This window comes from Gorilla gorilla, chromosome 2, assembly GCF_029281585.2.
Source record: "Gorilla gorilla gorilla isolate KB3781 chromosome 2, NHGRI_mGorGor1-v2.1_pri, whole genome shotgun sequence".
Classification (NCBI taxonomy): Eukaryota; Metazoa; Chordata; class Mammalia; order Primates; family Hominidae; genus Gorilla; species Gorilla gorilla.
The window spans coordinates 207955904-207970000 of record NC_086017.1 but is presented as its reverse complement, the minus strand read 5'-3'; the positions used below and the strand labels follow the sequence as shown (position 1 = coordinate 207970000).

The 14097-nt window shown below is 42.4% G+C and overlaps 1 protein-coding gene and 1 non-coding gene across 4 annotated transcripts in view; both read left to right on the top strand.

Annotated features, from left to right (window-relative positions):
* UBXN7 (UBX domain protein 7) overlaps window positions 1–14097 on the top strand; it is a 104238-nt gene that overhangs the window by 53557 nt on the left and 36584 nt on the right. For all 3 annotated transcript variants that reach the window (XM_019024413.3, XM_019024414.3, XM_019024412.3), the window contains exons 4-5: window positions 4544–4609; window positions 6256–6368. In XM_019024413.3, the coding sequence (XP_018879958.1) occupies window positions 4544–4609; window positions 6256–6368 (179 nt within the window). The remainder of the gene's footprint in view (window positions 1–4543; window positions 4610–6255; window positions 6369–14097) is intronic.
* Window positions 4349–4451, top strand: LOC115934117 (U6 spliceosomal RNA). Its single transcript, XR_004069964.1, has one exon. It is a non-coding gene; the product is annotated as a U6 spliceosomal RNA (small nuclear RNA).

The following is a 14097-nucleotide window of genomic DNA, read 5'->3' as shown; positions in this document are numbered from 1 at the left end:
TGGGGGCATCCATTCTTAACACAGAGCAAATGAGAGAGCCAGAGAGGGCAGCCCAAAATGGAAGCCACTGTCTTTTTGTAACATAATCTGGAAGTGAAATCCCATCATGTCTGCCACATTCTGTTCAATCCTGCCTGTACTCAAGGTATTCACCCACAGGTTGTCAATACTGGGAGACAGGGAAAATTGGGGGCTGTCTTAGACACTGCCTACCACATAGTGTAGTGGGTTTTAATGAAACAGTATGAAAAACTCATTGATAAGATTTCAGATTCCACTTTGCAGCTGTCCTCTAAGAAACTACCATTGGTTAAGTATTGGTGTACTATTAAAGAGGAATATCCACAATCATCTAAGACTTTAAAACACTCCTCCCTGCTGGGTATGGTGGCACAGGCATGTAGTCTCAGCTACTCTGGAGGCTGAGGCAGGAGTATGGCTTGAGCCCCAGGAGTTCTTGGCTGTAGGGCCCTGTGCTGATTGGGTGTCTGCACTAAGTTCGGAATCAACATGGTGACCTGCCGGCAGTGGAGGACCACCAGATGACCTAAGGAAGAGGAAACGGAGCAGGTGCAGATCAGTAGTGGGATTGTGCCTGTGAATAGCCACTGCCCTTCAGCCTGGGCAACATAGTGAGACCCCCATCTTTTAAAACAAAAAGCCCACTCCTCCCTTTTACAACTGCGTGTCTGCGTGAGAGTAAATTTTAGTTTTCTTTCTATACTTGAACTAAAAGAATAGCAGCAGATCTAAAGGAATGCAGAAGCAGATCTGAAGATCCAGATGTCTTCTCTGAAGCCAAATACGAACAGATATGTGGACATGTAAAACAGTGCCACTCTTCTCACCACGTTTTTTCTCCACCTGTCCCTCCCCTGTGCTGACTTTGAAGCTCCTGAATCTCTTTTAGCTCTTTATAGCTTAGTCTCTTTGGCTTCAGTGACCAGTACTTCTATTATGTGGGCAGTAGAGTGAGGACAGAGGACTGATGTTTGCTTGTGGCAGACGGCTTGGAAGAGCCAGGAGACCATATTGAAAAGGCAGGTAGCAGTAATAGTCCTAGGGCTAGAGGTGGTGTGGTCTGAGGAGAGGTTTTTGCTTAGAAATAGGGTAAACGAAGGGAAGACAAATGGGAATAGGGTTATTAGCCCAAGAAGTAAAAGGAATTGGGTAGAAGGATAGCAATAAGAGGAACTAGTGAGTATACCGAGATCGGTCCCTTATAGAGAAGGGGGAGGTTGGAAAGGTGACGTGGAATATTGACTAACCTATCTTTGGCAGTTTAAAAGTAGAAGAAAATTACCTTTTATGTGCTATCTTCCTAAAATAATATACTTTCTTAGGCAGCTATTCTTATTCTAAGACATCCTTGGTTTCTTTTTTTTTTTTTTTTTTTTTTTTGAGATGGAGTCTCACTTTGTGGCCCAGGCTGGAGTACAGTGGTGCGATCTCAGCTCACTGCAAGCTCCACCTCCTGGGTTCACACTGTTCTCCTGCCTCAGCCTCCCGAATAGCTGGGACTACAGGTACCCGCCACCACGCCTGACTAATTGTTTCTATTTTTTAGTAGAGGTGGGGTTTCACCGTCTTAGCCAGGATGGTCTCAATCTCCCGACCTCATGATCCGCCCACCTCGGTCTCCCAAAGTGCTGGGATTACAGGCGTGAGCCACCATGCCCAGCCTCCAGCCAGTTTCTTAATTGTTAACAGTTAAAAAGTATCAGATATCTAGTTATTTTTAAAAAGTTAATTTTTTTTTTTTTTTTAAAGAGACAGGGTGTCAGTATGTTGCACAGACTACTCGAACTCCTTGGCTCAAGCGATCCTTTCACATCAGCCATCTGGGCAGCTGGGACTATAGGCGCACATCACTGCACCAGGGCCAGATAACTAGTTTTAGAGGCATTCTTTGGCAGGCTATATTATTCCTGCTAGAGGCCATGTACATTTGAAATAGGAGCTCTTGATCAAAAATAGTTCCAAGATTGAAAAGTATGACATTTCTTGCTTTTTCTTGAATAGAAATGAAGAAAGGAGGGAGGGAGGAAGGTAGAGAGGGACACAGGGTGCAATATTTAAATTAAAAATAAAATTCAGGCCAGGCTCAGTAGCTCACTCCTGTAATTCCAGCACTTTTGGTAGCCGAGGCGGGTGGATCACTTGAGGTCAGGAGTTTGAGACCAGCCTGGCCAACATGGTGAAACCCCCTCCCTACTAAAAATACAAAAATTAGCTGGGCGTGGTGGCACATGCCTGTTGTCCCACGTACTAGGGAGGCTGAGGCAGGAGAATGCCTTGAACCTGGGAGGCGGAGGTCACAGTGAGCTGAGATCATGCCACTGTACTCCAGCCTGGGCAACAGAGTGAGACCCTGTCGCAATAAATAAATTAATTAATTCAGGCTGGGCATGGTGGCTGGTGCCTGTAATCCCAGCACTTTGGGAGGATGAGGTGGGAGGATTCCTTGAGCCCAGGAGTTCCAAACTAGCCTGGGCAATATAGTGACATGCCCGTCTCTTAAAAAAAAACAAAAAACAAAAAAACTGAACATGGTGCTGCACACTTGTAGTCCCAGCTGCTTGGGAGGCTAAGGCAGGAGGATGGCTTGAGCCTAGGAGGATGGAGTCTGCAGTGAGCCATGATCACACCACTGCACTCCAGCTGGGCAACAGAGTGAGACACTGTCTCAAAAAAAAATGAAATAAAACATGACAGTGTATTACAAAATCTCTTTTCCCAGAGATGATAGTGTGATTGTTTAACATAAAAACATACACATATACACAGGAATGATATGCATATGAATATATGTTTTAAGCAAAAATGAAGTTTTTAATATGTTGTGCATTTTTTTGTTGCTTTGTTTTGCCTTTTACTCGGTAGTTCTGGATATAAATAATTATCCTATGTAATCACAAACACGAGTTATTGGGAAAGATGTTTTGACACGGGTTAAGGGGATTCTGTAGTCTCTGTCTAATCTTGATACTAATCATTTATTAACAGATAATTATTCTGGTTACATGCTGGCCAGCCTTACCATAAGCCAACTTAGTTACTTACCCATATTGAGGGAATCATGAAAAGCCTTTATTTATTGTAATGTACATAAATGATCTGGTAATTTGTTTAGGTTTAAGAACACATAGATATAGGAAGATAACATTTTGATTCTAGCATTCTACACCTTATCTGTAAAATACTTAAAGACTGGGTAATAGACACTCTACAGGGGTAGTGGAATACCTTAGGTGGATCTGTTTACTTTTCTGTCATTTAACCATTGTGTAACTGTGAAAAAAGTTTCCAAAATTAAAGATGTTTTTTGTCTTTATAGTTCTGCACGTGGGTCCAATCCAATCCCTAAGAAATAGTCCTTAAGTCTTATGGTTTAGAATGTAGAGTTACTCTATACAACAGGGCAGTCAGATCCCGAAGGCTAACCTGAATTGGATATCTGCAGCATGTGTGTGGCTTCATCTCTACGTGGCATCATCCTCAAAATCTTCTTTCTTCCTGATATCACCACTTGGATATTAAGATAGTAAACTTTTTTTTTTTTTTTTTGAGACGGAGTTTCACTCTTCTTGCCCAGGCTGGAGTGCAGTGGCGTGATCTTGGCTCGCTGCAACCTCCACCTCCCAGGTTCAAGTGATTCTCCTGCCTCAGCCTTCCAAGTAGCTAGGATTACAGGTGCGTGCCACCACACCTGGCTAGTTTTTTTTGTATTTTTATTAGAGACAGGGTTTCATTATGTTAATCAGGCTGGTCTTGAACTCGACTTCAGGTGATCCACCTGCCTTGGCTTCCCAAAATGCTGGATTACAGGAGGCGTGAGCTACAGTGCCTGGCCAGGATAGTAAACTTTTTTTTTTTGAGATGGAGTTTCACTCTTGTTGCCCAGGCTGGAGTGCAATGGCAGTCTTGGCTTACTGCAACCTCTGTCTCCTAGGTTCAAGTGATTCTCCTGCCTCAGCCTCCCAAGTAGCTGGGATTACAGGCATGCACGACCATGCCTGGCTAATTTTTTGTATTTAGTAGAGACGGGCTCACCATGTTGGTCAGGCTGGTCTCAAACTCCTGACCTCAGGTGATCCACCCGCCTTGGCCTCCCAAAGTGCTGGGATTACAGGCATGAGCCACCATGCCCAGCCGATAGTAAACTTTTTACACAAGTTTGATTAAGTCTGTTGTAACTGGGCCTGAATTTTCTCATTTGTAATATAAGATGACTGGATGGAAGATGTTTGGATTAATTATACATGAATGATTTGAAAGTTTTTAAACTTTTTTATTTTTTGAGGGAAGGCACCATATGAATCTTGAGTGTTTTAAAACAAGAAATACTGTGCTCGCTTCGGCAGCACATTTACTAAAATTGGAACGAGACAGAGATTAGCACGGCCCCTGCGCAAGGGTGACGTGCAGTTTGTGAAGGGTTTCATATGTTTTATTAAAAAAATACTTTTAGGTAAGGACATTTTTAGAATTAAGTTTCAAAATTAATTTAAAAATTTTTCAATTCTATTTTTTCTCCCCAAAGCTCCTAAAAGACGACGGCCTGCACGTTCAATTTTTGATGGTTTCCGGGATTTTCAGACTGAAACTAGTAGGTATCTATGGACCAGTTTATCATCTCCCTCTTCTCTTCCTATTAAAAAGACAAAGATGGTTACTATTAGGCCCAATTACTTTTTTAAAGTAATCACCTTCTTTTAAAGTGATTTTAAAATTTTCACCTTCTTTAAAAAGTGAAATTATGGATCCAGAATGTGATTAATTCTCCCCTGAGCTAAATTGTTCTAAATTCTAACCTATTTGGTTATAGAAAAATAGTAAAGGAGATGGAGATAATGTAGGAAATATGGTAATTAATAAACTTAATTTGCTTGTGAATAAACACTTAAAATGCTTACTATAATAAAATAAACTGATTTCCCTCAGGATCCTGACTTCTGTCAATGAAGGGAATATATAATGAAAATGGTTATTGTAAGAGATTGAAAAATAGGAGGAAAAGCCACGCCACCCAAAGCAGCCACTATTAATATTTTGGCTACAGTTATTTGAAATATTTTTGTGTAATAAATTAGAATGAGAATCTTGGTCTTATGCTTTTAGAGGATTTAGTATTGATTTAGTAATGGAATCCTAAAGAAAGGACAGTTATGTTAGGATATATGAGAAACCCTTGGACCATGCTTGATTTTGTAGTTTATTTATAATGAGTTCATTGAGGCACAGATAGGTCTTGTAACTTTGGAGAGAATTGATGGGGAACCTAAACTGACTCAAGTCATCTAGGGAATCCTGTGTCCTTCCAGTGGAAGGTGACAACAGTGGTCATCATCTCTACTGTCATAATCTTTTTTTTATTATTACTATTTATTTTTGAGATGGAGTCTCACTCTGTCACCCAGGCTGGAGTGCAGTGGCATGATCTCAGCTTACTGCAACCTTCACCTCCCAGGTTCAAACGATTCTCCTGCCTCAGCCTCCCGAGTAGCTGGGACTACAGGCTTGTGCCACCACACCCGGCTAAGTTTTGTATTTTTAGTAGAGATGAGGTTTCACCATGTTGCCCAGGCTGGCCTTGAACTCCTGACCTCAGGTGTTCCGCACATCTCAGCCTCCCATGGTGCTGGGACTACAGGCATGCGCCACTACACCTGGCTAATTTTTTTTTTTTGAGATGGAGTCTCACTCTGTTGCCCAGGCTGGAGTGCAGTGGCGCGATCTCTGCTCACTGCAACCTTTGCCTCCAGGGTTCAGGCTATTCTCCTGCCTCAGCCTCCCGAGTAGCTGGGATTACAGGCATGCTCCACCATGCCCAGCTTTTTTTTTTTGTATTTTTAGTTGAAACAGGGTTTCACCATCTTGGCCAGGCTGATCTCAAACTGCTGACCTCAGGTGATCTGCTGACCTCGGCCATCCAAAGTGCTAGAATTATAGACATGAGCCACCACACTCAGCCTCTCCCATGTTACAGTTAGAGGTGAAGAGGTTACTTTGATTATGTGAATATTTTCAGTTAATTTTCTTTGTATCCTTGGGATAGAGAATACCACCAAGTCTTAAGATTCCTCTTATCTCCCTTTGCATTTTTTTTTTCAGAGTCAACATTAGATCTTTGTATTTGAGGTCAAGCATATTGACAGCAATTCCTTCAATTGACAGAAGTTTTTTTTTTTTTTTTTTTTTTTAGTGTGATTCATGATTATGGCTAACTGAAACTTTCATCCTTCTGTATTATAGTTCGGCAAGAACAAGAATTAAGAAATGGAGGAGCTATCGATAAGAAATTAACTACCCTTGCAGATCTATTCCGGCCACCCATTGATTTGATGCATAAAGGCAGCTTTGAAACAGTAAGTTGTTGGAGAGTCAGTGCCTTAACTATGAATCCTTTTGCATTTTCAATGCCTTTTTAAAAAAATTACTTGTTTTAGAGGCAGGTCTTGCTCTGTTGTCCAGGCTGGACTGCAGTGACACAATCATAGCTCACTGCAGCCTTGAACTCTTGGGCTCAAGGGATCCTCCCACCTCAGCCTCCCGAGTAGCTAGGGCTATAGGCATGTGCCACCACACTCAGCTAATTAAAAATTTTTTTTTGGTAGAGACAGGGTCTCACGGTGTCGCCCAGGCTGGTCTCGAATGCCTAGGTTCAAGCAATCCTCTTGCCTCAGCCTCCCAAACTGCTTGGATTATAGGTGTGAGCCACTGCACCTGGCCTTCAGTGGCATTTTTTATTTTTATAAGAACAAAAAACCATTGTCAGTGTATAGGGAATTGGCATTATAATAAGTATATCTACATGATATGCCTAAAGGTTACATTGATTTATATTTCTACCAGCAATATATGAAATATATTTCTACCAGCAGTATATGAGATTGTTTGATGAAATCCTTTTATTAGCCTTGTGCGGTGTCATTTTAGAATCTTTGCCATTTTGATAGCTTTTTAAAATATCTCACTTGTTCATATATCTTTGACTACTACTGAGAACAGTGTGTGTGGTTTGTTAGCCATTTGTAAATTGTTGATAGGTGTCTTTTGTCTATATTTCTGTGCGGATCGTAGTGTGTTTGAAAAGAATATCTCTAATTGGAGAACACATTCACCCTCAGTTCTTCTTGGTTTTATCATGACTAAACCCAAACAAAAACTTACCAGAGTATGTTTACTTGGTTGTCTGCTAACTTACAGACTTACTTAGGGCAGAGGAAAGATCATTCTTTTTAATAATCCTTGGGACCCATTCTCTTGCATTAGGAGGAACACATATGTTAAATGAAGGAGTTTAGTAAAGATTTTAGATACTCTTCTGTTGAGGTGTTCAAACAGCTTGCCTTTTTGTGTTAACATGTTAATCCTCTTTTGAATTACAATAGTATTTCCATAGATGTAAATCAGTTACATTTCAGTTGAGTCTTTTTTTTTTTTTCCTTGAGATGGAGTCTCGCCGGAGTGCAGTGGCACGATCTCAGCTCACTGCAACCTCCGCCTCCCGGGTTCAAGTAATTCTCCTGCCTCAGCCTCCTGAGTAGCTGGGAAAACAGGTGCGCACCACCACGCCTGGCTAATTTTTTGTATTTTTAGTAGAGACGGGGTTTCACCATATTGGCCAGGCTGGTCTCAAACTCCTGACCTCGTGATCTGCCCACCTCAGCCTCCCACAGTGCTGGCATTACAGGCTTGAGCCACCGCGCCCAGCCTTCAGTTAAGTCTTACCTGTTAGGACCCTGTAGGCCAAAGAATAACTGCAAGAATGATGTGTATCAAGCCCAACACGTGCCTCAAACTAACTACTACTTGGGAGGCTGAGGTGGGAGGATCCCTTGAGTTCAGGAGTTTGAGGCTGTGGTGTGTGATGATCATGCCTATGAAAACCACTGTACTCCAGCCTGGGCAACATAGTGAGACCCTATCTTTCCCTTTTCTTTCTCTCTTTTTTTGAGACAGGTTCTCATTCTGTCACCTGGGATGGAGTGCAGTGGCAAAATCATGGCTCACTGCAGCCTCCAACTCATGGTCTCAATTGATCCCCTGGTCTTAACCTCCCAAATAAGTAGGGCTACAGACACCCACTACCACACCTGGCCAATTTTAAAAATATTTTGTGGAGTGGGGGTCTTGCTGTGTTCCCCAGGCTGGTCTCAAATTCCTGGTGTCAAGTGATCCTTCTGCCTTGGTTCCCAAAGTGCTGGGATTACAGGCATGAGCTGAAACCCCATTTCTTAAAATAAACAACCGATGTGTATCAGCTGCATATTTGAACATGTTACGATTATTTTTTAAAAAATGTGTCCTTTGATATACTTTTACACTGTCATACATGAAGTATTTAGGAGAAGGAATTTCAATGTAAGCTTGTGTGTTAGTTTGCTTGCATTGCTAGAAAGGAATCCCTGAGACTGGGCAATTTATAAAGAAAAAGGTATATTTTGACTCACATTTCTACAGGCTGTATAGAAAGCATCGTGCTGACATCTGCTTCTGGTGAGGCCTCAGGAAGCTTGCAGTCATGGCAGAAGGCAAAGGGGAAGCCGGTGTAGCACATGGTGCGAGGAACAAGGGGTCAAGCCATTCACTAGGGGTCTGCCCCCATGACCCAAACACCACCTACGAGGCCCCACCCCCAACACTGGGGATTACATTTCAGTGTGAGATTTGGAGGGGACAAATTTCCAAACCATATCAGCGTGCTCTCCAGTTTCAATTTTCTGAATCAGAAAACCTTGAAAGTGGTTTGGCTGCATGTAACAGAAAACCCAAATGATGATAATTTGACCAAACAATGCTTTATTTTTGTCAGTAATAAGCCTAGAGTTGAAGAAATTATCGGTGTTCATTCATAAGCTCAAAGATGTCAGGTTAGATGTCTCCTCAGTTTTCTTCATCTTTCCTTCATAGTCTCAACATGGCAGCTGCCTATCCTTTCTAGTATTCTGGTGATACTACAGCCATTGAGAGAGAGAATAGCAGCAATATGAAAGGCAGAAAAGGATCTTAGTTTGTTTTGGCATGTGTTCTATTTTTATTAGCTTATGAGTTGCTCTAGGACGTAATGCAGTAACTAAGCTTGATTTAGTTTGGTCACTTTGGAGTGAAAAAGCAGTTACTTTTCTGCTTGGTCATTAAGGGAAAATACGAATCTGTTTTGATGTTGTCCCCTGAAATTTAAGTGATATCACCTTTTTTGCCTTGTATTTCATGGCCTGTGTTTACAGCAGTCCATTTTTTTTTTTTTTTTTTTACTGATAATATTATACTTAACCATCTGCAAGACTTTAAATGAAATAAATATTCCATTCCAAAAGCAGGTATTTCATTATGGTTAATGATACATGTATTAGTTTTATAACAATTAGGGAGATAACATGCAAAATTAAGTCATTGAAGTTTAGAAAGATAAATGTTAAAAATTAGAGGGATACTCTTTGGCTGACCAAGGAGGGCCCATAGGTTTGTTCCTCATATTAGATGTAAATGTGAGCCACAGTTTTACAGGTTTAGAAGCTAGTGTAACTAGAGGTAGGTCATGTTCAAGGATTCTTTCTGGCTCATGCTAACCAGATGAGAGAGACTGATTAATTCACTTGTTCACTCAATACATATTTATTGAGGCCTTGTGTTGCAGGACCTAGTTCTAGGTGATCAAGAGTAAAGGTTTGACTGCATGTGAGAGAGACTGGGAAAAAAAAAACAAACAGTAGCTTATTTATTTATTTATCTTATTATACTTTAAGTTCTAGGGTACATGCGCACAATGTGCAGGTTTGATACATAGGTATACATGTGCCATGTTGGTTTGCTGCACCCATCAACTCATTTACATTAGGTATTTCTCCTAATGCTATCCCTCCCCCAGCCCCCCAGCCCCCGACAGGCCCCAGTGTGTGACGTTCCCTGCCCTGTATCCAAGTGATCTCATTGTTCAATACCCACCTATGAGTGAGATCATGTGGTGTTTGGTTTTCTGTTCTTGTGATAGTTGGCTGAGAATGATGGTTTCCAGCTTCATCCATGTCCCTGCAAAGGACATGAACTCATCCTTTTTTATGGCTGCATAGTATTCCATGGTGTATATGTGCCACATTTTCTTAATGCAGTCTATCATTGATGGACATTTGGGTTGGTTCCAAGTCTTTGCTGTTGTGAATAGTGCTGCAATAAACATACGTGTGCATGTGTCTTTATAGTAGCACGATTTATAATCCTTTGGGTATATACCCAGTAATAGGATTGCTGGGTCAAATGGTATTTCTAGTTCTAGATCCTTGAGGAATCGCCACACTGTCTTCCACAATGGTTGAACTAATTTACACTCCCACCAACAGTGTAAAAGCATCCCTATTTCTCTACATCCTCTCCAGCATCTGTTGTTCCCTGACTTTTTAATGATTGCCATTCTAACTGGCATGAGATGGTATCTCATTGTGGTTTTGATTTGCATTTCTCTGATGACCAGTGATGATGAGCATTTTTTCATGTGTCTGTTGGCTGCATAGATAGATGTCTTCTTTTGAGAAGTGTCTGTTCATATCCTTTGCCCACTTTTCGATGGGGTTGTTTGTTTTTTTCTTGTAAATTTGTTTGAGTTCTTTGTAGATTCTGGATATTAGCCTTTTGTCAGATGGGTAGATTGCAAAAATTTTTTCCCATTCTGTAGGTTGCCTGTTCACTCTAATGGTAGTTTCTTTTGCCATGCAAAAGCTCTTTAGTTTAATTAGATCCCATTTGTCTATTTTGGCTTTTGTTGCCATTGCTATTGGTGTTTTAGTTGTGAAGTCTTTGCCCATGCCTATGTCCTGAATGGTATTGCCTAGGTTTTCTTCTAGGGTTTTTATGGTTTTAGGTCTAACATTTAAGTCTTTAATCCATCTTGAATTAATTTTTGTATAAGGTGTAAGGAAGGGATCCAGTTTCAGCTTTCTACCTATGGCTAGCCAGTTTTCCCAGCACCATTTATTAAATAGGGAATCCTTTCCCCATTTCTTGTTTTTGTCAGGTTTGTCAAAGATCAGATGGTTATAGATGTGTGGTGTTATTTCTGAGGCCTCTGTTCTGTTCCATTGGTCTGTATATCTGTTTTGGTACCAACACCATGCTGTTTTGGTTACTGTAGCCTTGTAGTATAGTTTGAAACAGATATAGTATATATCTGTTTTGGTACCAGTACCATGCTGTTTTGGTTACTGTAGCCTTGTAGTATAGTTTGAAGTCAGGTAGCGTGATGCCTCCAGCTTTGTTCTTTTTGCTTAGGATTGTCTTGGCAATGTGGGCTCTTTTTAGGTTCCATACGAACTTTAAAGTAGTTTTTTTCCAGTTCTGTGAAGAAAGTCATTGGTAACTTGATGGGGTTGGCATTGAATCTATAAATTACTTTGGGCAATATGGCCATTTTCAGGTATTGATTCTTCCTATCCATGAGCATGGAATGTTCTTCCATTTGTTTGTGTCCTCTTTTATTTTGTTGAGCAGTGGTTAGTAGTTCTCCTTAAAGAGGTCCTTCACATCCCTTGTAAGTTGGATTTCTAGGTATTTTATTCTCTTTGTAGCAATTGTGAATGGGAGTTCACTCATGATTTGGCTCTTTGTCTGTTAATGGTGTATAGGAATGCTTGTGATTTTTGCACATTGATTTTGTATCCTAAGACTTTGCTGAAGTTGCTTATCAGCTTAAGGAGATTTTGGGCTGAGACGATGGGGTTTTCTAAATATACAATCATGTGATCTGCAAACAGGGACAATTTGACTTCCTCATTTCCTTTTTTTTTTTTTTTTTTTTTTTAGTATTAATAATTCTTGGGTGTTTCTCAGAGAGGGGGATGTGGCAGGGTCATAGGACAATAGTGGAGGGAAGGTCAGCAGATAAACGTGAACAAAGGTCTCTGGTTTTCCTAGGCAGAGGGCCCTGCTGCCTTCCACAGTGTTTGTGTCCCTGGGTACTTGAGATTAGGGAGTGGTGATGACTCTTAACGAGTATGCTGCCTTCAAGCATCTGTTTAACAAAGCACATCTTGCACCGCCCTTAATCCATTTAACCCTGAGTGGACACAGCACATGTTTCAGAGAGCATGGGGTTGGGGGTAAGGTCATAGATAAACAGCATCCCAAGGCAGAAGAATTTCTCTTAGTACAGAACAAAATGGAGTCTCCTATGTCCACCTGTTTCTACGCAGACACAGTAACAATCCGATCTCTCCTTCCTTTCCTCACATTTCCCCCCCTTCTATTCGACAAAACCGCGATCGTCATCATGGCCTGTTCTCAATGAGCTATTGGGTACACCTCCCAGACGGGGTGGCGGCTGCACAGAGGCGCCCCCCCCACTTCCCAGACGGGGCGGCTGGCCGGGCGGAGGGGCTCCTCACTTCCCAGACGGGGCGGCTGGCCGGGCGGAGGGGCTCCTCACTTCCCAGATGGGGCAGCCGGTCAGAGAGGCTCCTCACCTCCCAGACGGGGTGGCGGCGGGGCAGAGACACTTCTCAGTTCCCAGACGGGGTCGCCGCCGGGCAGAGGCGCTCTTCACATCTCAGACAGGGCGGCGGGGCAGAGGCGCTCCCCACATCCCAGACGATGGGCGGCCGGGCAGAGACGCTCCTCACTTCCTAGACGGGATGACGGCCGTTAAGAGGCGCTCCTCACTTCCCAGATGGGGTGGCGGCCGGGCAGAGGCTGCAATCTTGGCACTTTGGGAGGCCAAGGCAGGCGGCTGGGAGGTGGAGGTTGTAGCGAGCCGAGATCACGCCACTGCACTCCAGCCTGGGCAACATTGAGCACTGACTGAGCGAGACTCCGCCTGCAATCCCGGCACCTCGGGAGGCCGAGGCTGGCAGATCACTCACGGTCAGGAGCTGGAGACCAGCCCAGCCAACACGGCGAAACCCCGTCTCCACCAAAAAATACGAAAACCAGTCAGGCGTGGTGGCGTGCACCTGCAATCCCAGGCACTTGGCAGGCTGAGTCAGGAGAATCAGGCAGGGAGGTTGCAGTGAGTCGAGATGGCAGCAGTACAGTCCAGCCTCGGCTCGGCATCAGAGGGGACCGTGCAAAGGGGAGAGGGAGAGGGAGAGGGAGAGCGACTTCCTCATTTCCTAATTGAATACCCTTTATTTATTTCTCTTGCCTGATTGCCCTGGCCAGAACTTCCAACACTATGTTGAATAGGAGTGGTGAGAGAGGGCATCCTTGTCTTGTGCTGGTTTTCAAAGGGAATGCTTCCAGTTTTTGCCCATTCAGTATGATATTGGCTGTGGGTTTGTCATAAATATCTCATTATTTTGAGATACGTTCCATCAATACCTAGTTTATTGAGAATTTTTAGCATGAAGGGCTGTTGAATTTTGTCGACGGTCTTTTCTGCATCTGTTGAGATAATCATGTGGTTTTTGTCGTTGGTTCTGTTTATATGATGGATTATGTTTATTGATTTGCATATGTTGAACCAGCCTTGCATCCCAGGGATGAAGCTGACTTGATCATGGTGGATAAGCTTTTTCATGTGCTGCTGGATTCGGTTTGCCAGTATTTTATTGAGGATTTTCGCATCGATGTTCATCAGGGATATTGGTCTAAAATTCTCCTTTTTTGTTGTGTCTCTGCCAGGCTTTGGTATCAGGATGATGTTGGCCTCATAAAATGAGTTAGGGAGGACTCCCTTTTTTTCTATTGATTGGAATAGTTTCAGAAGGAATGGTACCAGCTCCTCTTTGTACCTCTGGTAGAATTTGGCTGTGAATCCGTCTGGTCCTGGACTTTTTTTGGTTGTTAGGCTGTTAATTATTGCCTCAATTTCAGAGCCTGTTATTGGTCTGTTCAGAGATTCAACTTCTTCCTGGTTTAGTCTTAGGAGGGTGTATGTGTCCAGGAATTTGCCCATTTCTTCTAGATTTTCTAGTTTATTTGCATAGCGGTGTCTATGGTATTCTCTGGTGGTAGTTTGTATTTCTTTGGGATCAGTGGTGATATCACCTTGATCATTTTTTATTGCGTCTATTTGATTCTTCTCTCTTTTCTTCTTTATTAGTCTTGCTAGTGGTCTATCAATTTTGTTGATCTTTTCAAAAAACCAGCTCTTGGATTCATTAA